Source organism: Orycteropus afer, unplaced genomic scaffold (genome assembly GCF_000298275.1).
Source record: "Orycteropus afer afer isolate SDZICR_OR568_19922 unplaced genomic scaffold, OryAfe1.0 scaffold00179, whole genome shotgun sequence".
Lineage (NCBI taxonomy): Eukaryota > Metazoa > Chordata > Mammalia > Tubulidentata > Orycteropodidae > Orycteropus > Orycteropus afer.
In genome coordinates this window covers 3053639-3076321 of record NW_006921766.1, presented here as the reverse complement: position 1 = coordinate 3076321, position 22683 = coordinate 3053639, and the positions used below count along the sequence as shown (strand labels likewise).

General features: G+C 49.3%; 1 protein-coding gene across 1 annotated transcript in view; it reads right to left on the bottom strand.

Annotated features, from left to right (window-relative positions):
• Positions 1-1763: 1763 nt before the first annotated feature.
• The window catches only part of CBS (cystathionine beta-synthase), a 32092-nt gene continuing 11172 nt past the window's right edge, over positions 1764-22683 (bottom strand). Inside the window, exons 2-15 of the mRNA XM_007947266.2 lie at positions 22279-22385; positions 18043-18177; positions 17501-17580; positions 17220-17354; positions 16602-16671; positions 14457-14548; positions 13381-13506; positions 11787-11871; positions 11068-11173; positions 9207-9284; positions 8878-9012; positions 7600-7708; positions 3756-3840; positions 1764-1870 (exon numbers count right to left, since the gene is read on the bottom strand). Of these exons, the coding sequence (XP_007945457.1) occupies positions 1764-1870; positions 3756-3840; positions 7600-7708; positions 8878-9012; positions 9207-9284; positions 11068-11173; positions 11787-11871; positions 13381-13506; positions 14457-14548; positions 16602-16671; positions 17220-17354; positions 17501-17580; positions 18043-18177; positions 22279-22385 (1450 nt within the window). The remainder of the gene's footprint in view (positions 1871-3755; positions 3841-7599; positions 7709-8877; positions 9013-9206; positions 9285-11067; positions 11174-11786; positions 11872-13380; positions 13507-14456; positions 14549-16601; positions 16672-17219; positions 17355-17500; positions 17581-18042; positions 18178-22278; positions 22386-22683) is intronic.

Here is a 22683-nt window from a genome sequence, read left to right as displayed (position 1 = left end):
TTGCACTACAGAGGGGCCCCAAAATATTCACTCCTCAGAAGGAAGGTTAGGCAATCTACTTCCATAGTGATACCACCTTGGAAACCCAAGGAGGGGTAGCTATGAGTTAGATCCAACTCGAAGGCAGTGGATTTGGTTTGTTTTTTTGGTGGCCATTTACAGTATGCTGACCCTTGCTCTAGATGAGTGTTTCCCAAGAGACTCTGTTAGGTAGATTGTAGAGGCAAGCTACCAAGACTGTCTCACTTAGTGAGGGGACACTAAGGAAGACAAAGGTGACAATGGCAATCTTAGCAATATTAATAATATGCAAAACAAACACTCACAAACCAAAGAAACCAAACTCACTGTCAAGTGGATTCTGACTCATAGCAACCTCCACTGAGTTTCCAAGGCTGTGAATATTTACAGAAGCAGACCACCTCATCTTTCTTTTGTCGAGCAGCTGGTGGGTTCGAACCATTGACTGTCTGATTAGCAGCCAAATGCCTTAACCACTACATCATCAGAGCTCCATGAACACTCACAAGAAGGTCCTAATTCCAACACCCACATCACTGAAGCATGCATGTGTGGAAAATGGGGAAACTCTACTTCTAAAACTTTAAGAAAAGGCTCCATCAAAAACTGATAGGAGCCATTTGCTTTAAGAAGAGGCTGGACAAAAGTTCCCACAGAAGAGCCGTAGAGCATGGCATCAGAGGTGGCTGTGCAGTGGCATTGTCTAGGGGAGAGTTCTGCAGGTGGGGAGATATACAAGGGGTTACTGTTATAGCCGATATGACTGTAAAATGGTTTGATGAGAAAGAAGAAACAGAGTGTGGGTATTATGGGTTAAATTGTGTCCCCAAAAAATATGAATTGGAATCCTGACCCCCTATACCTGTGGCTGTAATTGTTTGGTAATAGGGTTTCCATTGTTAAGTTAATAAGATTGTAACAGTGAAGGGTGTCCCCTAACCTGAATCACTTGAGTTATCAAAACAGATTACATACAGAGACAAGCACAAACTGGGAAGAAAAAGCCATAGGAGGATTGCCAAGGAACCAAAGAAACTAAGACAAGGTCCCTCAGAAATAGACAGAGAACCTTCCCCTAGAGTCACCATTCTGGATTCAGACTTCTAAAGCCTCCTAAACACAAAAACAAATTTCTGTTTGTTAAAGCCATCCCCTTGAGGTATTTCTGCTATAGCAGCATGAGGAGACTAAGACAGTGGGTGTGGAAAACATGGAAGGTGGGGCACATGTTGTAACTCCATGATAAGTGAGGGTCAAAACTCAGGCCACTGGAACCAATCCAGCCCCAAGGGGGATGCTGCCCCTGAGAAAGGGCATGAAAGGACTTTTTGTGACATGTTTCCCCAGCCCACTTTCATGGTCCCCACTCTTCTCCAGAAAAGGCACTTTCTTCCTCCTTCACTCCTTCTGCTTCATCTTTCTACATGCTCACCCACATGGCCACTTTCTCTTCTAATATGATTTTCTTGTTAAATCATTTAAAGAGGAAGTTTTAGAAAAATGTCTTTGATTGGATAAGACATAAATAGATCCATTTCAGGAGCAAGTACTATTGAAAGGGAAGCAGTAACATTTCTGCTGACTCTGCTCCTTGTTACCTGTCATTGATAAGCAACACCCGGTGTTGAGCAGTTAGAAATCAAATGTGTTTGTCTAGTGTTTACAGAAGCAAGAAAAGGACCCCAAGTAGGAAAAGGGTGAGAAAGGAGAGTCAGTTGGCTGCTGGCCCAGTGGCCCTGGGTTTAATTCTTCTGATTCCTCTCATGGGCAGCCACAAAGTTCAGCAAGTCAATGGCGGTCACAACCCCAAACACCATCTGCTTCTTGTTGGACTTCCCTTGGCTGTGGTCTGAGGAGAGAAGAGCAAGGTGGCAGGTGAAAAAGTGCCTCTGTCAAGACCTGACCTGAGATGGTTGTGCTCATCCCTAAAGCACTCTCCCCACCTGAGCCCCCCAGGTGCCAACAAGCATGTGGCAATAGGGCAACAACAGGGTGACCCCTCAGGAAGCTTAACAGTGAAGGTAGTCTCCCACTAGGGGCTGCCCTGGTATTTGGGCTAAGCTGCAGAGCAGAGCCCACACCAGGAGCGGGGGAGTGCTGCTCCTCCAAGCCCACTCCCACTCCCACTGGTCAGACATCCAGGATATTACCATGGAAAAGCCCATGGGCCTCCTCTGGGCCCAAGGATGAAATTCAAACATGGCTCACCCCCCAGGCAAAACGCAACTCAAACCTCTGCCCTGTGATTCTGCCTTCCATGTCCTCCTGGCTGTCATTGGCCTTGACGCCCAGAGCAGAGAATGATTAGAACCCCATGCCCCAAAATAGAGTGGTAAAGGCCCCTCCCCATCCCTGGGGCTGAGGGTTGTTAGGACCCCCCCACAGTGGGGTAGAGGGTAGTTAGGATCTCCACCCGGAGACAGAAGAACAAATGGCAAATGCCCAGGCAACCCATCAGATCCCTTTTCCCAGCACTGTGACCATCCCTGCACCCCCTACTCCTGCCTTTGCTAGCAGAGGTCAGTTAGAGGTAGGCAGAGGCAGGCTCTATGGGCAGCCACCCAGGAGAGTGCACTCCCTACTGGGAAAAAGTAAGAGGAGCAAAGAAGTGAGCTACCTGCATTCCAGGGACATTGAGGGCAACACTGGAGACTCTAGAGGCTGAGGTGCCTAAACTCAAGTCAGGGTGACTAGGATTGCCCCACCCCAGGCCCACTAGCCCCCACCCCAGGGGAGCTCACAAATGCCTTGTGGTGAGGTCAGCCACAGAAGCTGGGTAGCCTGGGGCCCATACACCATCCTTGGTCCTCAGGGGCCATGGTTAAGTGTGGGTGAGGTCACATACGTACCTGCAGGCCCCCCCACCATGCCCGACCAGGCCTGGTCCTGCGCTGCGGAGCCAAGGGCAGGAGAGGGGGTTAGACAAAGACCAGCCCTTAGCAGGGCTGAGCCACTGTGCCCACCATGTCTGCTGTGCACAAGGCCAGAGGTGAAGGCTAGGGCAGGTGAGCTCCAGGGCCCCTACTTCCTTACTATGGGGCCTAGGGCAGGAGTTGTTTGTTCCTCTCTCAGAGAATAAGAATACTGGCCTATGGAGAAGTCTGAGGATGAACAGGAGGAGTGGCTTCATGACTCTGGGTTAGTTATAAGCCCCAGGAGAATGTTGGGAGATGGTGGGCCCTCTGAGACCTGTCTGATCTAGAGGTCCTCTTAGATACCCCAGAGCCCTGATCACAGAGCACTAGAAAAGAGGCCAGGAGCCTGAGAGTTGCTGAAGGACATACAACCTCGATGAGGAGACAATGACATTGCCACAGTCAGAACTTAAGACTGTTCCAGATTTTTCTGGGATTAGTTCTCAGTCCCAGAGGCTATGGATCTCAGCATTGCACCTGTGCACCCTGGATGTGGAGCCCCAGTCAGAGCAGAAGACTCTCCCTCCTCCATGTGACCTGAGCCTCCACCCCATGCACAGGCCAGCCCCTCCTGAAAGCTCAGAGAGTGGGACAAGAGGTGCCTCTCATCAGCCCAGGGTCTGGGGTTAGAAGTCAAATGGGAGAAGCTGAAAGTCAGTGACAGATTGAGGGTCTCGCTGCCATGCAGATCTCACATCTGTAGGAGGCACCGCACACAGGCTGGAGCAGGAAAGGCAAGGATGCCCCTGCTCCCCAGCACTGCTCTCCTACTCCCCTGAGCCTCCTGCCAGCCTAGGCCCACATCAGAGCTCCACTCACACTGAATCTGCTCATGTACCACCAGGGCAAAATGGTCCATCTCCAGGATGTGCGAGAGCCAGCCCAGTGGGTCTGTCAGGCGGATCTGTAAGAGAAGCCACAGCCAAGCTCACTCACGTGCCTACGGGTGCTGGGTCTACACTCCCCAAGCCTGAGGTCTTCTGCTCCTGGTGGCTGCTGCTTGCCACTGCACAGGAGGCCCAGGATGCGAAGGAATGGGGTGATGAGAAGCGATTTCCAAGGGGGAACAGCCCAACCTACATCACTCCAGAAGACTCCTCATTCAGCCTTTTGCTCTCATTTAGAAAATGAAATACAGGTAATATGACCCAGGTAAAAAGATATGTTGTAGTTAGATGTCTTTGAGTCAGTCCCAACTCTTTCACACAGCACAAAGCTTTCAACATCCATCCATGTTGTGGTATGCACCAGGACTTCATTTCTCCTTATAAGTAATATTCTATTGTATGTATAGGAGCTCTGGTAGCATAGTGCCTAAGGCACCTGACTGCTAACCATAAGGCTGGCGGTTCAAACCCACCAGCCACTCCTCGGGAGGAAGATGGGCAATCTACTTCCATAATGACACTGCCTCAGCAACCCAAGGAGTCGCTATGAATCAGATCCGACTCGATAGCACATAACAACAACAACAGCATTGTATGTATGTATCATATTTTGTTTATCCATTCATCTGTTGATAGACCCTTGGGCTGTTTCCACATTTTGGCTATCATGTATAGTGCTAGAATGAACACTGGTGTCCAAGTATCTATTTGCATCCTTACTTTGAAGTCATTTGAGTACACAACTAGGAGTGATGTGCAGGGTCATATAATGAGGACTCAGTCACCAAGTTTTAATTGGTGGTGTCCTATATTCTCCTCAGGATAGTCTGTATCTGATATGGTACAGGAGAGGAAACATGTTGCCCTTGAAAGAAGAAAGGTGTCTTACCTTCAAGCCCACACTCCCCTGAGATGTTCTGCTCCTGCCAGCCTGGCCCCGAAGCCCCTAATTGAGACTTCAGGCTAGCAGTTAAAAGGGCCATGAGACTCCACTGTGCTGTGGAGTGCAGGTGTCACTGGGGCCTGACTTGAACTGTGAGGGAAAGAACATGCTATAGACTTGAGCATTACATTGGTGGCCACTGACTCAGGTCCCCTTCAGCTTTCCCAGGTTCTGCCAAAGCCACAATGAAAGCAGACTCAGCTCATCAATGAGGTAAGAGAACTGGTGGGAGCTTCTGAGAGTCCAAGCAGGAGCTCAGCCCTTCCTCAAGGAGAGTGGCCATATCTTCATGAATAAAATGTCCCACCTAGGCTGAGGCCAGTCCAGCTGTGGAAAATCAACACCAAAAGGCCAACGAAATGGGGAAAAAAGGGTCAGTTGTGAATAGGAATGGCCTGTGATATATGCTGAACCATGGGGAATCTTCAAAACAACTATGCGTGTCGAGAAACCAGACTGAAGGCAGATGCCATATGACTCCAGTTACACAGAACCCTTGAGAATGCAGCAGTCTATAGGGACAGAAACCAGCAGTGGCTGCCTGGGAGGGGTTTGGAGAGAGATGGATGACAAAGGGGAGCAAAGTGCCTTTTGGGATGATGGGTGTGTTTAACTATCTTAATTGTGGTGATGGTTTTATAAATGTATGTAAATGCCAAAACTCATCAAATTGCTAACTTTAAATATGTGCTGGTCATTGTGCACCAATTATACCACAATAAATGTTCTGTTGTACATAGGGTCACTATGAGTTACAGCCGACTTGACAGCACCTAAAACAACAACAAAGGAGAGGGAAGGGAAAGGGATGAAAGGAAGAAAGGAAGGAAGGATGGGAAGGAGGGAGGAAGGGAAAAAGGAAGGAAGAGAAGGAGGAAGGCAGGCAGGCAAAAGAACCTTCCAAGAACTAGTGAGCCATGGGATGGGCTGGCTGGCCTGACTCCTGGGTGGTGCCAGGCACTGAGCGCCCACCCCACAAGGACTGAGGTCCCACTATGTATCCTGCCTGGGGCTAGGGCACAGTCTCTCGGAGCTCACACTGCAGTGGGGACAACAGTAATGTCCGAGTCAACACAAGAAACACATCCTGTTGTGGTTGGCACTCTGGGGAGGGGATAGCGAGGGCCTGGTGGTCAAGGAGGCCTTGCAGAGGGGTAAGCCTTGGGGGAAGGTGGGCAGGCCACTCATCGAGAGTGCAGAGCAGGAAGGTGGGAGCTTGGTGTGTTTGAAAAGGAGGTGGGTGAGGGAGGGCGGAGGTGGTTGGGGAGGGCAGGGCAAGACACAAGGGGCTCTCTCTCCAAGGGGCAGTGCTGGGATACAATCCAGGGGATGGGCAGCCTGAGAGGGTTTGGCAGGGGTGTGATAGGATCCCATCTATGAGTTCTCCAGTCTCTCTGGGTCCTGAGAATGAGAGGGCAAAGGGGCAATGAAGAACTCTGCTGTAATCCATGGGGCCAGGGCTACTTGGACTGGTAAGGTAGCAAAAGAAAGGGGGAGAAAGATATGAATTCTGCTCATGTTCAGCTGCCAAGACCTTCTGAAGGATTGTGAGTGTGTGCACATGTGTGTGTGAATGTGTCTGATGGCAAAGAGAAAAGTCTAATTAATTCCTAGGTTTAGGCTCAACCCCTAACCATTCATGTTTAAAACAGCACACGCTGCCACCATTCCCATGTGCTAGAATGTTGGGATATGGGCGTGAGTAATGTCAGCTGCTATAGGCCCACCCAAGATGTGATTAACCTTACTCTAACCCCCTGCAGGAGGAACACCACACAAGTTCAGGCCCATCAGAGGGTAGCAGTGTTCTCTGCTAAGTGGGGGTAAGAGGTGTCAGACAACCAACAGCGCTAACAAGCCAAGGAGCTATGCTAGTGCCTCTCTCAGAATGCTCCAAACCCAAAAAAACCCACTGTCATTGAGATGATTCTGACTCATAGCAACTCTACAGGACAGAGTAGAACTGCCCCCACAGAGTTTCCAAGACTATACATCTGTACAGAAGGAACCCTGGTGATGCAATGCCTAAGGCATTTGACTGCTAGCCAGAAGGTTGGTGGTTCAAACCCACTAGACACTCCATGGAAGGAAGATGAGGCAATCTACTTCTGTAAAGATTTACTGCCTTGGGAACCCAATGGGGGTTGCTATGAGTTGGAATTGACTCAACGGCAGTGGGTAAATTTTTATAGAAGCAGACTGCCTTACTTCTCTTGCGAGCAGCTCATGGGTTCAAACCGCTGACCTTTTGGTTAAGAGCGAGATGCTTCAACCACACTACCAGAGCTCCTCAGAATGCCCTGTTGTTGTTGGTGTTATGTGCCGTCGAGTTGGGCATGACTTATAGCAACCCCTCCTTGGGTTTCCGAGGCAGTATCCTATAGAAGTAGATTGCCCCATCTTCCAAGGAGTGGCTGGTGGGTTTGAACCGCCAGCCTTCTGGTTAGCAGTCAAGTGCCTTAGGCACTATGTTACCAGAGCTCCCCCAAAATGCCCTAGTCCTTTTTAAATAAGTAAGTAACCAGACAAACACAGCTATAGGAAGAAATCAGGCTGACAATTATGAGAATAACCAAATTCCCTTGCAGGCCTGTGCCATGTCCTGGCAGATGCCCAAGGGGGCTGTGAGGATGGTGAGGAGGGCTGCTAATGACCCTAGGCCATGACACCATCTGCTGTCATGGGAAAGTCCTTCCCAATGAGTACCTTTGTGAAGGCGGCAGAGTGCAGCTTCCCGGGTCCACAGTGCCATCAGCATCAGCCCAGCTGACAATGAGCAGCCCCTCACAAAAGCACTGCCTGGCCTCACTGCTCACAGCACATGGTGCCTCACCTGTTTGAACTGCTTGTAGATGACCTTGTGGACTTGGTCTGAAGGCTGCACCTTTCCAGCAAGTAGGGATGACAGCATGTTACCGAGAGTGACCATCCCCAGGATCACCCTAGAAGGAGGCAGAAGGTGGGGTCAGTGGTCAGTGCACACACCCTGACCCTAACAGAATATGCCCAGAGCCACCATCAGTGCCAGAGTTGGCACTTGGGCCAAACCCTGAATTCCTAATAAAATGCAATAAAAATTTGCCTACAGTGTCAAGAGACTACATAAATAAACACTCTGGCCTGCTTGGAGCTGACCTTTCCATTCTGAAACCTCCTAAAAGAAGGTTCAAGACAGGTATTGAGGGTGACTAGGGGCCTGGCTTCTTGGACTATGGGATAACTGGCTGCCTGAGGTGTCTGACATGAATCTGTGGCATATTCTCAGCCAGATGTCATTGTTGTGGGTTGAATGGCCCCCCACAAAAAATATGTGGAACCCCTGTATCTGTGAATGTAACATTACCTTGTTTAGAAATAAGATTTTTCTTTTGTGATTACATTAATGAGGTCATCCTGGAGTAGGGTGGGTCCTAAACCTAATCCCTTCTGAATGGTGTCTTATTTAAGGGGAAAACAGGCACAGAGACAGACAGGGGAAGACAAACATCATGTAAAGAAACATCTACAAGCCAAGAAATTTCTAGGGCTAAGGAGCCCTGGTAGCACAATGGTGAAGCATTCTAGCCAAAAGTTGGCAGTTCAAACCCCAGTAATTCTGAGGGAGAAAGAACTAGGGATGTTTCCATAAAGATTATAGCCTGTGGGGCAGTTTTATTCTGTCACATGGGATCACCATGAGACAAACATTGGCTCAGTGGCATCTAACACCACCACCAGAAGCTGGATGAGACAAGGGAGGATCTTCCTCTAAAGTGGACTCTCAGCCTCCAGAACTGTGAGACAGTTCTTTAAAGCCACCCAATTTGTGGCAGCCCGGGAGTCTAAGACAGCCTGCGTGCATTGGAAATGGGGGGTGTGACACAGGCACCAAGGCCCAAATAGTCATATATTGCGGCTGCCAGGCTCAGGAAAAAGACTTCCAGTGGGTGGGGCCAATGCCCTGGACAACACATGCAAAGTGACCAAGGTCAGAGGTCAGTCCATCAGCTGTAGGTCCTCACAGCTGCCCCATCCAGTGTTTCCAAGGAGGGGATGGAGGAGTGTGGGGCATCAGAGCCCACACAGGGCAAAGCATGTGATGTGTAGCTAAGGGGGTGTAGCTGAGACTGACCCTGACTCGTCAACCACAGGTGCCTGGTCGAAGCCTTTCTCCCGGAGGATCTCGATGGTGTGCTCGCAAGTGACTGTCGGCAGCACAGTCAGCGGGGCCGACAGGCTCAGCTCCTGTACTCTGAGGTGCCACCACCTGATGGGAGAGTAGATGTAGCAGCTCTGTGACAGCCAAGGTCTAGGCTGTCCCACTAAAGGTTGGAAGCGTGAAAAGGGCCCACAGGGCAATGCCCACCAAGGCTGAGCCAGGAAGCCCTGTCCTGGCCCAGTGTGGACATGCCCCAGGGACCCCAAAGGATGTGACTCTTCTGGGGCTGAAGAGGTCCTTACCATGGCTTCTTGACTACTATGTCCTCCTCCTTCATGAAGCCCTTCTGCAGCATCCACCGGTCACTCAGGAACTTGGACCTGAAACCCCAAGGGGCAGTCACCAAGGCATCAGCCCTCACCATCACCTCTGCTCTTATACCCACCTGTCAGCAATACAGTTGTAAGTGCTGTACTCAGAGAGAGCCCAGCACCACCTCCCAGTCCCCTAGGACATCCTGGACCAGGCTCCAGGGAGAGGCCTGGGGGCTGGGCTTTAGAAAGCTGGTTGTGAACTAAAGACTGATGGGATATCGGGATATCAGGTCAATCTGGGAACATGTGTCTGGAGTACAAGTGACAACTTGGGTGTGTGTATCTAGGCAGAATGAGCTCAGAGCTTAGGAGGACCTCTCTAGAAGCATCTGTGATCAGGTCCCTCTGTGGGCTCCCCTACGGCCTCCCTTCCAATCCAAAATAAACCAGGATGTGCCTCTGAGGTGGGCAGAAACTTGCCTCAAAATGGCAGACCAGGACAGAGGACGTGGGGAGGCCATAGTGGCCTGCTGCCAACACACTCACACACACTCATATTCTCAGATGCTCACACACATACATACTCATACACAATTCTCTCACACACACATGCACACACACTCTCTCTCTCTTCCCTTTATGCAACAAACTTACACTGTCACACATAAGCATGTGTGTGCACAGCAGGCAGCTAAGAGTGGGTGGAGGTGGGCATTCTCACCCTCAGCTGGAGGAGATGCAAGCCCTGCTCAGGTCCTTGGCAATGGGCACCCAGACGTGAGTCACCTCACACCCAGATCCAACTCTGAACTCCCACGGCCATGTCTGGCACCACCAAGGGCATCTGAGCTCACCACAAAGATGGGCACCCCATAACCCCAGGGAAATGGGAGAAGCCCTGCAGGCACAAGGGGCCAGACTCTCCAGACAGCAACCCTCCCCAACCCCAGGGACCTCATGAACATGAGAGGGGAAGAATGATAGCTGGAGGCTACATTCTGCCAAGTGGGAGCCAAATCTGTCTGTGGGTGAGAACAAAATGTGCATACACACTCAGCAACACCGGAGCCCACAGAGGAGCTGTAGAGGCTGCTGGTCCAAACACCTCACAGCTCAAGAAACCTAAAGGTGTTGCAGAGTGCCACTGTGCCAGGCCCAGCTGACAGGGGCTGCCAGCTTCAGCCAAAGTTCCCTCCCTGGTCCATAGCTGCTGAGGACCAGCAAACAAGCAGGTGCAGTAAGGCGGCTGGGGAAGTAGTGGGGCATCACTTAGACCCAAGGAGGGAGCAGAAACGGAATGGCTGGGGAGATGCTGGGGTAAGCGGGGAGCACAAACCCTTGCAGGAAGAGCTCCCTGGTCATGTGAGGGTTGTCACTATGAGCACCTAGACTTTGACTTTTAAACAAGTCTAGAAGGCTCAAGGAACTCTGGTAGCATAGTGCCTAAGGCACTTGACTGCTCACCAGAAGGCTGGCGGTTCAAAGCCACCAGCCACTCCTCGGAAGGAAAGTTGGGCAATCCTACTTCCGTAGTGATACTGCCTCGGAAACCCAAGGAGGGGTCGCTATGAGTCGGGGCCGACTCGACGGCAAAACAACAACAACAACAACAACAACAGAAGGCTCAAGACGAAGACCAGACAGCCAAAGAATGCCCAAGAAATGGAAGAGAGCTATGAGTCCAGGAAGGTGAAGACAGAGTTCATGGGAGCCCCTGACCCTGTCCCCACCTCCCTGCTATCAGAACCTTAGGTGAGGTACAATGGGGGCAGTGACAGCACCCAAGGGAAGAGGAAGGTTATTGGAAGAAGAATGAAGACCCAGGTGGAAAGAAGGGATCACAGCTCACATGTAGTTCCGCACAGAGTCAGGCAGGATGACCACACAGCGCTGGCCTTCCTGCAGCTCCTGAGCAGCCTTCACAGCAATGGACATGGTACTGCCTGCACTGCCACCTGCAAGATAGATGGTCTTCAGGACACCCCTGGGTAGCTCATGTGTTTGTGTGCACGGGTGTGTATTATATACATGTGTGTATGTGTTTCACACATGCATGCACTTTCAGACAAGCTCTGAAAGGATCTCCAGGGAAGTGCCAGCCACGATTGCCTCTTGGGAGCTGGGCTCTTGAGTACTGAGGACCCTCTAGGGTGCTGAGAGGACAAACTGAGGTCAGTAAGGCTAGTTCTGTGTTTACTAATTCAGTATTCATGGGGACTTTACACAACATAACTCTAGTGGATGAGAACCAGTTGTAACATAAATTGCATAGGGCTACAAGTACACTGGGTATATTAAGCTTGAGCTCCATTGTGATCTGAAGGGTGGGTGTCCCTGTGCTCCTCTCTGCTCTCTGTAGTTGCTAAACAATGAAAACTCTCCCATCACCACTGACCCCACACAGTAAGGACGAGGACATGATGTGATGGAGGGTCTGGGTGGTACACTTGGCACACACAGCCCAGCTGTCTCACATCTGAATGGGTCTCTGTGTGTGCTATAACTGGAACAGGCAGAGGGCAGGTACCTCCCTATGTCCTTTGCTGCTGACTGCGCACGTCCACTCACCACACAGGAGCCCCTCCTGGGCAATCAGCATGCGGGCAAAAGCGAAGGACTCCTCATCATTGCTTTTGAACCACTTATCCACCACCTACAGGTGACATCAGAATAACCACCAATCAATATGGAGGAGTTGCGTGGGACACAGCCATGCATGCACTTAGGCCCCATAGCACCCTAATGGGGCAACCTCCTGTCTGGGGACTAAGACCCCAAATGGAATGGATAATCTCCTGTCTGCAGGCAAGGGTCCCCAATGAACACAGGCTGACTCTCATCCCAGGATCCAGGACTCCTGTCAACTGACCTAGAACTCTCTATCTCCCCCGCTTCAGTGGATTTTGTGCACAGTAGCTAAAACCACCCCATCAGCTCCCACTACACAGCCTGCAGTGGTCTCTTAAAACTCTAGTCTCTACTGTAATCTCTCAGACCAAAATTACCCTTCAGTGTCTACTGTAGGTTGAAGTGAGTCCCCATAACCTCTGTACTATAAAGTTTTTGCTGGACACTTTTTTCAGAGGGAAAAAAAAAGACTAAAAATGGATGTCAGAAGAGACTCTGAAACTTGCTCTTGAATGCAGAGTAGCTAAAGAGAAAGGAAAAAAGGATGGAGTGAAAAAGGATGGATTGAGAAAACAAAGTGAAATATTTTAATGATATGTGCAAAGACCTAGAGTTAGAAAACCAAAAGGGAAGAACATACTCAGCATTTCTCAAGTTAAAAGAACTGAAGAAAAAATTCAAGCTTTTGCAGCGGCGAGTGTACTCAAGACCATGTATAGGGTTGGTAGACAATGGTCCTATAAGTGTATTTGTATGATCTATAAGAATTGCCAGGTGTATAGTAAGGCTGACAAGGGAAAAGGCTGTAGTCACTTCTTGGTCACACCTAATGACAGCAACCACCACCTCTGTAGCTGTGAATGTGACCTTGTTTGGAAAGAGGATCTTTGAAGATATAATCAGTTAACATGAGGTCTTACTTGAGTAGGGTGAACACTAATACGAGTTGTGTCCTTCAAAAAGAAGAGACTCAGAGAGACCATGGCCCTGTTGACACCCTGAGAGTATAAATTTGTGTTGTTTCAAGCTACCTAGTTTGTGGTGATTTATTACAGCAGCTCGAGACAAATAATATAAAAACCAATGTCATAGAGTTGATTCTAAGTCAGAGCAATCCTATAATGGAGGATTCTTGAGAGGGAGAGAGAGAGAGAGCGAGAGAGAGAGAGAGAGAGAGAGAGAGCGAGAGAGAGAGAGAAAGAGGCTTTCTGGTGTTCTGCACCACCCTGCGTTTTCCTTGTGGTCACTTGCACCCCGACCCCCCAGCTGCCTTTCTCTACAGGGGCCAAATGCTAGCTAGCCCTAGCTGAAGCCCAAAGCATGCAGCTGACCTTCTCAGTTCTCTGCCCCACGTGGCCAAGATAAATGCTTGCGTGTGGTTCCACATTTTACTGCCTCAACCCTGAGATCTGTACTCTATCTGGTCTGACTAGTGCCAGTTTTTGGTTTCCCACTCACGGGGGTAGCATGCTAATGAGCCACACCCAAGATAGAGGATGCCCAGCCCTGTCCAGGAGGGCCATTTGAAACCCACCGTACGGTCCAGCACTGTGGGCAGGAAGTCATAGCCGATGCCCTCCACTTCGTAGGCTGTCAGATCAGTCTGGTTGAGCTCCTCTGGTTCGGCAAGGATAGAGCCCTCAGGGTCCACCCCAATGACCTGCACAGAGCAGTGCCTTAGGGCTCACACCTGGTCAGTCCCAACTGGACACACCAGCCATGACCAGGGCACCTCTGCCATGCTGACCTGTGCCCACTATCGACTTGCCTACAAGGACACAGGCTTCAGGGGCAAGAGTAGAAACCTGGAAATCAGGCCAAAGTGTGTGGAAACTACAAAGTAAAGTAAGGGTCATGCCCAGCACCCAGAACAGGGTGTTCCAAGGAAGAAAGCCCCTGGAGGAGTTCTCCCCAAGTAGGGTGCCCCAGGATGGCCCCAGGCAGAGCCCCAGACAAAGGCAGTGCTGAGCAGTGACCTCAGCATGGAGGGCTAGATGGATGGTCCAGGGGAAAAAGAGCACTGCACACCACCAGGTGGGTATTTACATTAGCCCCTCCCCAGACTCCTTGTAACACCATGTCTTGGGCACCTGTCCCCAACTCCCTCAAACCCCAGTTGATGCTGCACCTTGACGCAAGCTGGTAAATACTGGAAAGGGGGCAGATTCAGTATGTTCTGTAATGATTCTCAGAAGCCACCCAAATTAACCCCCAGCTCTCCGCCCAGCACAGGAAGCCCTATAGGACATGAGCCAGGAGTGGCCCCCAGCACCAGCTCATCAGGTCACTGTGTCACAGGTGGCAGGGGTCCTTATCTGCTGGGCACCATCTTCCCAGGCATCTCCAGTCCAACCACCTGGGCCCAAACACCACAATGAGACAGTTATATTGCTGTGTACACAGAGATCAGGAATGAGAATGTTCAGCTCTAAGGCAAAGAGGCCACTCTGTGGGTGTATCACCAAGGGGCTTGAGGATTCCACTCCAACTGTGATTCAGGCCACAGGTGAAGAGACGCCAGCATGCCAGGCCCAGGGCTCCGAGGCCATGCAGGATGGCAGGCGGCCTGCTGTGCCTCCCTTGCCCCCAAAGGTCCAGCAGGTGACACACCTTGCACCCTGGACATTTCTCTTTGAGCTTCCTGGCAACACCTGTGATGGTGCCACCTGTGCCAGCTGAAGCCACCAGCATGTCCAGTTTCCCTGTGTAAGAAAAAGGCAGAATCAGCAGGGAAACATGCTTGGCTCACAGCACTTCCAGACCATACTCTTCTTTTAACAACAAGAGAAAACCTAACTTGGCTAAAATTCAAGGAGATGATCAGAAAGTTCAAATGAAAAACTAATAAAGAAAAAAAAATAGATTATCAAATTTAAAGACTCTAGTCACGTTCACAGTCCAGTGGTTCCTCAGAAAGTTAAATCTAGAATTACCTACCATAAGACCCAAAACAAATGAAAGCAGGGATTCAAACAGCTTCAAATAGAACACTGTATGCCAATGTTCACAGCAGCACTATTCACAATGGCCAAAATGTGGAAACAACCTGAGTGCCCATCAACAGATGAAGGGATAAATAACACGTGGTCTATTTATACAGTAGAATATTACTCAGCCATGAACCTTGAGAACATTATGCTGAGTGAAATAAGTCAGTCACAAAAGACAAATACTGTATGACCCCACTTCTATGAAAGGTCTAGAATAGGCAAATGCACAAGACCAAGGTTATTAGTGGTTACCAGGAGCTGAGGGTTAAGTGGAAAATGGAGTTAGTGTTTACAGGGCACAATGAGTTACCATTAAATAAACCAAACCCAACCCACTGCCATCATGTTGATTCATAGTGACACATAGCAACTCCCATGATGTTTCCAAGGCTGTAAATCTTTACGATTTACATACTGGTTCATCTTTCTTCCATGGAGCCACTGGTGGGTTCAAACCGCCAAACTTTTGGTTAGCAGCCAAATGATTTACCACAGCACCACCAGAGCTCCTTGAGTTAGTGTTAGGGTGATGAAAAACTTTTGGAAATGAGTAACAGTGATGTTGCATAAAACATGGTGAACAGAATTAATATCACCTAATTGTGTATGTAAAAATGATCAAAATGGCAAAATTTTATGTTACTACAAATTTTATTTTACCACAATAAAAGTGAAAAATAGAAAAAGGAGCAGACATTAAGCAACAACAACAACAAAAAGGTGTTCACAGTAGCAGGGAATTCCATGACCTTCCTCAGTACTTTTGGACTGACTTAAAATTATTCAAATCATTACTAAATGATAGGTGACCAGTTAGGTCCCAGTTTGGCTATAAATCCTTAAAGAGAGTCCAGAAGGGCAGACAAGACGTGAGCCCAGGATTGGGCAGAGGGAGATCCCTCACCATGTTCCTCCCATTTTTTTGATTTCTGAATGAGATAAACAAACAAATTGAATTAATTAAATAAAATAAACCACTTGGCTCCAGCTCAGACATCCACAGTTCTCTCACACTGTGGTCATGAATCCATGCACTGACAAGTCTGAGTGTGGGTGGATTCACGAAGCCAAGAAGGGTGGGTGCTGAGTGAGGCAGAGGCCAAATGAGATAATTTTTATCCATAAAACCTGAGCTAGTCAGGGCTAGACTGCCCCTCCTGGCTCCTGGGAATGGATCGAGGTTATATCAGTCAATGCCAACACCAGATTCCACACAGGAAGCCAAGGCTCCAACCTCGGCAGTCAAGTCCCTCCCAGCAACTTCTCCCTAAGGAGACTTCCTATGTAATAAACAACACAACCAACTCCTATGAGGCCTGGCACCGAAGTTCAGAAAAGTTCCAAGGAGCCTCATGCCTACACAGAAAGCAAGCTAATCACGGATGTCACCACCTCTGCTCTGGACACAAGGAAAAATATAAAGTTTAATCTCAACTGCCATTCAGCAGCCAGAAGCCTTGATATGAGCTAGACTTAATTCCCACACTCAGGAACTCCAACAAATCTGGAGATGAGACTCCTGTGTGGTTAACACGACCACATGATGTTTGGCATTCTAGGTGAGGCATGGGCAAAAATACAAAGGATGGAGGAAACAACTCTAAGGAAATGCTTCAGAAAGCATGTCACTGAGGGGTCATTTGAGATGGGTTTTGAAAGATAAATAGGAGTTTACCAAAGAAAGAATAAGTGATTTGTACATTCCCAGACAATCAGGGATAAACACAATCAAGATGGACAATGAGATTGGCGAATAAGTACCCACCATCACACTGCTGCAGGATCTCTTCAGCGGTGGTATCATAGTGAGCCAGGGGGTTGCTAGCATTGCGGTACTGCATGGAAGAAGAGCAAAGGGCTGTGAATGAGGTCAAATACGCAAGCAGTAGCCACAGGAGCCAACAACTCAGGGCAAGCCAGAGAGGATCTAGTAGTTCAGGACAATGGGCTAGTCACAGAGGTCATTCTAAGAACCTCAACAGACACAGACTTAAAACCATCTCTTGAGAAGATACAATTTCCAGAGTACTCCAGAAGTGAAGCATGCAAGATGAAAGTACTGCCAGTAAGCAGGTTTGTGTTTTGTGCCTGTAGAGAGCTTTCAGGGACCTCTGGCAGGCCATTCCAGCCAAGCTGAGAGGGGCCAGCCCACAAACCTTTGCACTCAAACTGCAGAGAGTGAAAGGTCCAGCCTCACTGCAGGAGGACCTCACCAGGCCCACTGTGCCGCCAGCTTGCTAAGTCTCAGTGCCTGTCTCCTCTGCAGCCCCCACTCTCACTGCAGGATGAAGCTCCATCCCCAATTCCTGGCAGAGACTCTCAAGAAAGCACCCCATTTATGTGCAAACCTCTGAACACAAACCCAGGGCCCCCAGCTCCTTACCTGGTCTAATATGTGAGAATTAGGGATTTCATTCTTTAGCCTCCAGGCCACGCCCACATGTGACTCAGGGGAGTCAAACCTGGCATTGGTGGGCGTCCTCACAATCTCGGCCCCAAGAGCACGCAGGACATCCACCTGCACCAAGGGAGAGCCATCATGCCAGTGTACCACCAGGATCAGGCAGGGAAGGGATCTGTATGAGGAACAGAGGGTGCCCTCCAGCCCCACCTTGCCCCACAGGCCCCACTCTCACCCCTACCCACCTTGCTCTGCCAACCCACCTTCTCGGTGCTCATCTTCTCGGGCATCACAATGATGCAGTGGTAGCCCTTCACAGCAGCAGCTAAGGCCAGCCCAATCCCTGAGGACAGTACATGGGGGAGAGAGAGCCCACAGAGCTCTCCTGACCCTGCATTCCAACACCGCAGCCCAGTCCCTCCCAAGGAAGACACCAGGAACAGGGCATTATGAGATGCCAAAGACATTCAATGTTGTCCCTTCTGCCCTCAAGCCCTCAGTAAGCAGCAAGAAGAAAAATGCGGGGAGGGGATTGGATGCAGAAATACAAAGTCACCCAAAGTGAGGGTACAGCTGAGAGTCCATTCCACCAGCTTACATGGGCCAGGGAGGTCACAGCAACAATCGTAGCAGCTTCCCAGGGCCGCCCTGCTTGCTGGGTCCTCCCCAGAGCACTGATCAGGCAATAGACCAGGGGCCAGCTGGAGACAATGGCTCAATGCAAAGCGAGGTCACCGAGGGCAAAAGCTGGTCACTGGCTCATCCTTGCTCACTGAGGAGCCTGGAGGGTGGTCCGCCCACCCACCTGTGTTCCCTGAAGTGGGCTCGATGATGGTGTCCCCAGGCTTCAGGGTCCCAGCCCGCTCGGCATCCTCGATCATCCGCAGGCTGATGCGGTCTTTCACGCTACCACCCGCATTGAAAAACTCACACTTGGCCACTGCAAACCACAAGGGAGTCACAGAGGGGAAAGGACCCCCTTACCACCTTACCCGAGTTGCTCCGGAGGCAGGGAGAGGCTCTGTCTTTGCAGATTCAGTAAATCACTTCCTCTCCATTCCCACTTACACATCTGGAGTGTAGCTCTCAACACATGGATGACGCTCTTGGAACTTCTCCTCACCCCCACCCACTGGCCCTACCAGACCACATGAAAGTTGGTGTGAACAGAAGCACAGGCCCCAGGGGAGCCTCCACTGGGGGTTGGGAGGATTAGGAACAATCCCCTCCCTGTCTCCTCATACACACATCTGGATAGTAACCACCTGGGCATGCAGGGGAGGTGAGTTTGTGCCAAGCAGACCAATAGCCGTGCCCAGTGATCCTGGCCTTGGATTCCTGAAGTGCATGACCCTATCATACCCCTGCCCTGTCTGATCAGACCCTCAAACCCTCCATGGCCTCCTCTCCTGGTAAAATATCTATGCCCCAGATAACACACCAGGTAAAGAGACTGTTCACTGTCTCCCCCCACAACATGCAGCATCCTTGCCTGTACCCAGGCCATTACTTATGCTAGTTTTTTCTAGGCACATCCTTCCTATCTATCTCTTTAAAAATAATTGGTGTTGAAATAAGGATAGCTATTGAGCTGTGCCAAAGGTAATACAAAGGACTTGAGGCAGGCCTAGAACCCCCAAAATAACCTCCCCTCTGGCTTCTCTTGGTTTCTGAAACCTCTCCATTAGACAGATTGGGAACTTACTCCCGAGAACTAAGCAGAAGCTCCTGGAGGAAGAGTGTGTGTGCTGGGGAGGAGGGGAGCCCTAAATGCCAGACAAGCAGCAGGATTGTACTCTAAGACCTCGTTACGAATTTCATTAATTGCTGCCTTCCTTCAGGAAAGCCAGCAGGAAAGCAGGACAGCCAGGTCCCTGCTAGCCTGCTGACCGCTGAAGGCCTTGGGCAAGCCTTGTACCTAATCAAGAGTCCTGGTTTTGCCCATCTGAAAAACGGGTATAGTAAAAACCTACTTCAGGGGTCAGTGTTGGTTTAGGTCCAACATATGAAAAGCGGTTATCACAGAGCCAGGTCTGTGGGGGTACTAGTTAACTGTCTCTATTCACCCTCTAATGAGCAGAGCAGGCCCCACTGGGTCTGGCATGTGGGGGTTGCTGTTTGAAGGGGGCTTTTCCATGGGAGTGTGTTGGCCCTTTTCCCTTATGTAGAGAATTCCTCACCACAGGGGTGGTGAAAGAGAAGGCTTGGTCTCTGCCCCTGCTCTGTGAATTGCCTGGTCTTGGACCCCAGACTCTCCTATCATTGGCCCCTCCCTGCATTTGTCCCTCCCCTAGGTTGTTTCACTCCCAATGCACGACTGCCTGTAAATTTCTCATCTGCGCCCCCTACACATGCTCTCACTTATTATTCCCACTGCCAGCGATGCCTCCCCTTCACTTGTTAGGCTTGTTGTTGTTGTTGTTGTTGTTTGCCATCAAGTCGGCCCCGACTCATAGTGACCCCTCCTTGGGTTTCCGAGGCAGTATCACTACGGAAGTAGGATTGCCCAACCTTCCTTCCGAGGAGTGGCTGGTGGGTTTGAACTGCCAGCCTTCTGGTTAGCAGTCAAGTGCCTTAGCCACTATGCTACCAGAGCTCCCCTTGTTAGGCTTAGCAAAACAAAAATGTCCAAAACCAAGTTGAGTCCCTTATCCTCCTGTCCTGTGTCTCTCACCCATCTTCCCCACTCTAGGATCCCTGGTTTATCCACCATTCAAGCCAACTTCTTTGGAGCCCTCCTTGACTCCCATGACACACGTATGCCCAGCCCACTGGCATCGCTGTCGCTCTGCCTCTGCAGGCCTCCCACACACCCATCATCTAGAGTGGAAGGCTTTCCACTCTTGCCTGTGCCCAGTCTTTTCTCAACCCCCAAGTGACTTTTAAATATATAAACTAGCCACCACTTCCCTGCTCCATACGTTCCATGGTATTATTGTCTTACACTAAAATCCTCAAGCTGTCAGTGGTCCATCTGCCTCTTGCCATTCCCCTCTCTGCTATCATCTACCCCAACACTCTAGCTTTAAATGCACCAAGATCGTTTCCAGCATAGGGCCTTTGCACCTGCAGTTTCCTCTGTGACAATGTTGAGTTCTGCCTATGACTTGTGCTCCTAGAAAACAGTGGCCCCTCTCTTTGTGTCTGGGAAAGCTTAGTGCAATGAATTTCCTTCCCCATCTGATCTAGGTAAGTAGGTGACTCCTAGTTTACTATGACAAGGCCAGATATCAAACCAAACCAAACCAGGTGCCATCAAGTCAACTGATTAATGGTGGCCCCCTGTGTGTCAGAGTAGAATTGTGCTCTACAGAACTTTCAGTGGCTGTTTTTTCCCAAATAGATTGTCAGACCTTTCTTCTGAAGTGCCGCTGGGTGGACTTGAACCTCCAACCTTCCAGTTGGCAGCTGAGCACCTTAACCATTTGCACCATTCAGGGACTCCAAGCCAGATACCCACCCACTGCCATCAAGTTGATTCTGACTCATAGCAGCCCTACAGGACAGAGTAGAATTGCCTATAGAGTTTCCAAGGCTTTTCTTTATGAAAGCACACTGCCTCATCTTTCTCCCTTGGACCATCTGGTGGGTTCAAACTGCCGGTCAGTAGCCAATGCCTTCACCACTACACCACCAGAGCTCTTTCCTTGGCTCATAAATGAGTAAATAGCTGCATTGTTTACTGTTTTGAAACCTGACACAGAGATAAACATTTCCTGTTCAGCCAACTGCCTAACACTCCCAATTACAAAAAACAACGCTCATTGTAAAATGGCTCCATGTATACTCATAGTCTAGTCATAGCTGGGCTATGTGAAGAAGAATGTGGCATTAGGATTGGAGGAATACTTATTAGCAACCTGCAATGTGCAGATGACACAACCTTGTTTGCTGAAAGTGAAGAGGACTTTGAAGCACTTACTGATAAAGATCAAAGACTACAAGTTCAGCATGGATTATACCTCAACATAAAGAAAACAAAAATCCTTACAACTGGACCAATAAGCAACATCACGATGAATAGAGGAAACGACCAAAGTTGTCAGGGATTTCATTTTACTTGGATCCACAATCAACACACATGCAAGCAGCAGTCAAGAAATCAGATGACATATTGCAATAGGCAAATTTGATGCAAAAGATCTCTGTAAAGTGTTAAAGAACAAAGATGTCACTCTGAAGACTAAGGTGCATCTGACCCAAGCCATGGTATTTTCAATCACCTCATATGGATATAAAAGCTGGACAACGAATAAGGAAGACTGCAGAACTGATACATTTGAATTGTGCTGTTGGCAAAAAGTACTGAAAGTACCATGGACGGCCAGAAGAATGAACAAATCTGTCTTGGAAGAAGTGCAGCCAGAATGCTCCTTAGAATCCAGGATGGCCAGACATTGTCTCACATACTTTTATCAGCCAATGAATACCTTATGGATCACAACAGAACATTGTCCGATATCATGCTGAAAGATGAGCCCCTTCAGATGAAAGACACTCAAAATACACAGTGGCTGGGGCAATGAACTCAATCAGACCAATGATCATGAAGATGGTGTATGATTGGTCAATGTAGAAACATACACAAGAGTCACTATGAGTCGGAGCAAACTCTCTGGAACTAAAAACAATATCCATTCTGCCCTAGAAAATTCTGGCCAGATGCTATTTCTAGAATCTGAGTTGTTCTCCTCATTGCAATAGCTGAATAAGATTTGCCTCCTTACTTTTCTGGTCTTTGTCTTTGGCATCTGCCTGGAACTCTTCCAGACCTCTTCCAAGCCTGCTCTTTGCACTCAGGCCTCACCTCAGAGGCCACCTCCACCCCCACTGTCGAAACTGAAGCAACCATCTCAAACACTCTTGAACTCACCACCCTCTTGTATTTTCTTCACACACTTAACCGGACTCTTCCTGACAACCATTCAGCCAGGCGTTATCTAATGGGCCCATTGCAGCACCCCCAGACCAAGTCAGCATAGGTACCTAGCCCACTACAGAATGGATGGAGGAAGACCCTCCCCAAAGCTAGGGTACTCACAGAGCTCACACTTGAGGCCAAAGTTCTTTCCAATCTTGTTGATTCTGACCATAGGGGTATTTCCAATTTTCTCCAGGATATTTGGTAAAATTTGTGGAGGGGTTGACCTAAAACAGAGAAATCCATCATTATTCAGTAAAAGCAAAGAGCAGCAATGACCTTGGCAGTCCCAGGACATTGTTTTAAATAAATCAACAATCAAAGAAGTGGCTTTAATGACAGATTTTGGTGATTACACAAATCTGTACATGGAATGAAATGTCATAGTAACACACATACACCTAAAAACCAATGAAAACAGACTTAACTGAAGAAGGCGGACTAGGCAGAAGGATTGCACAGACCCTCTTCAACAAAGAAAAGGGAAACCAATTAACACAGACACAGAAGATAATCTTGGACCCC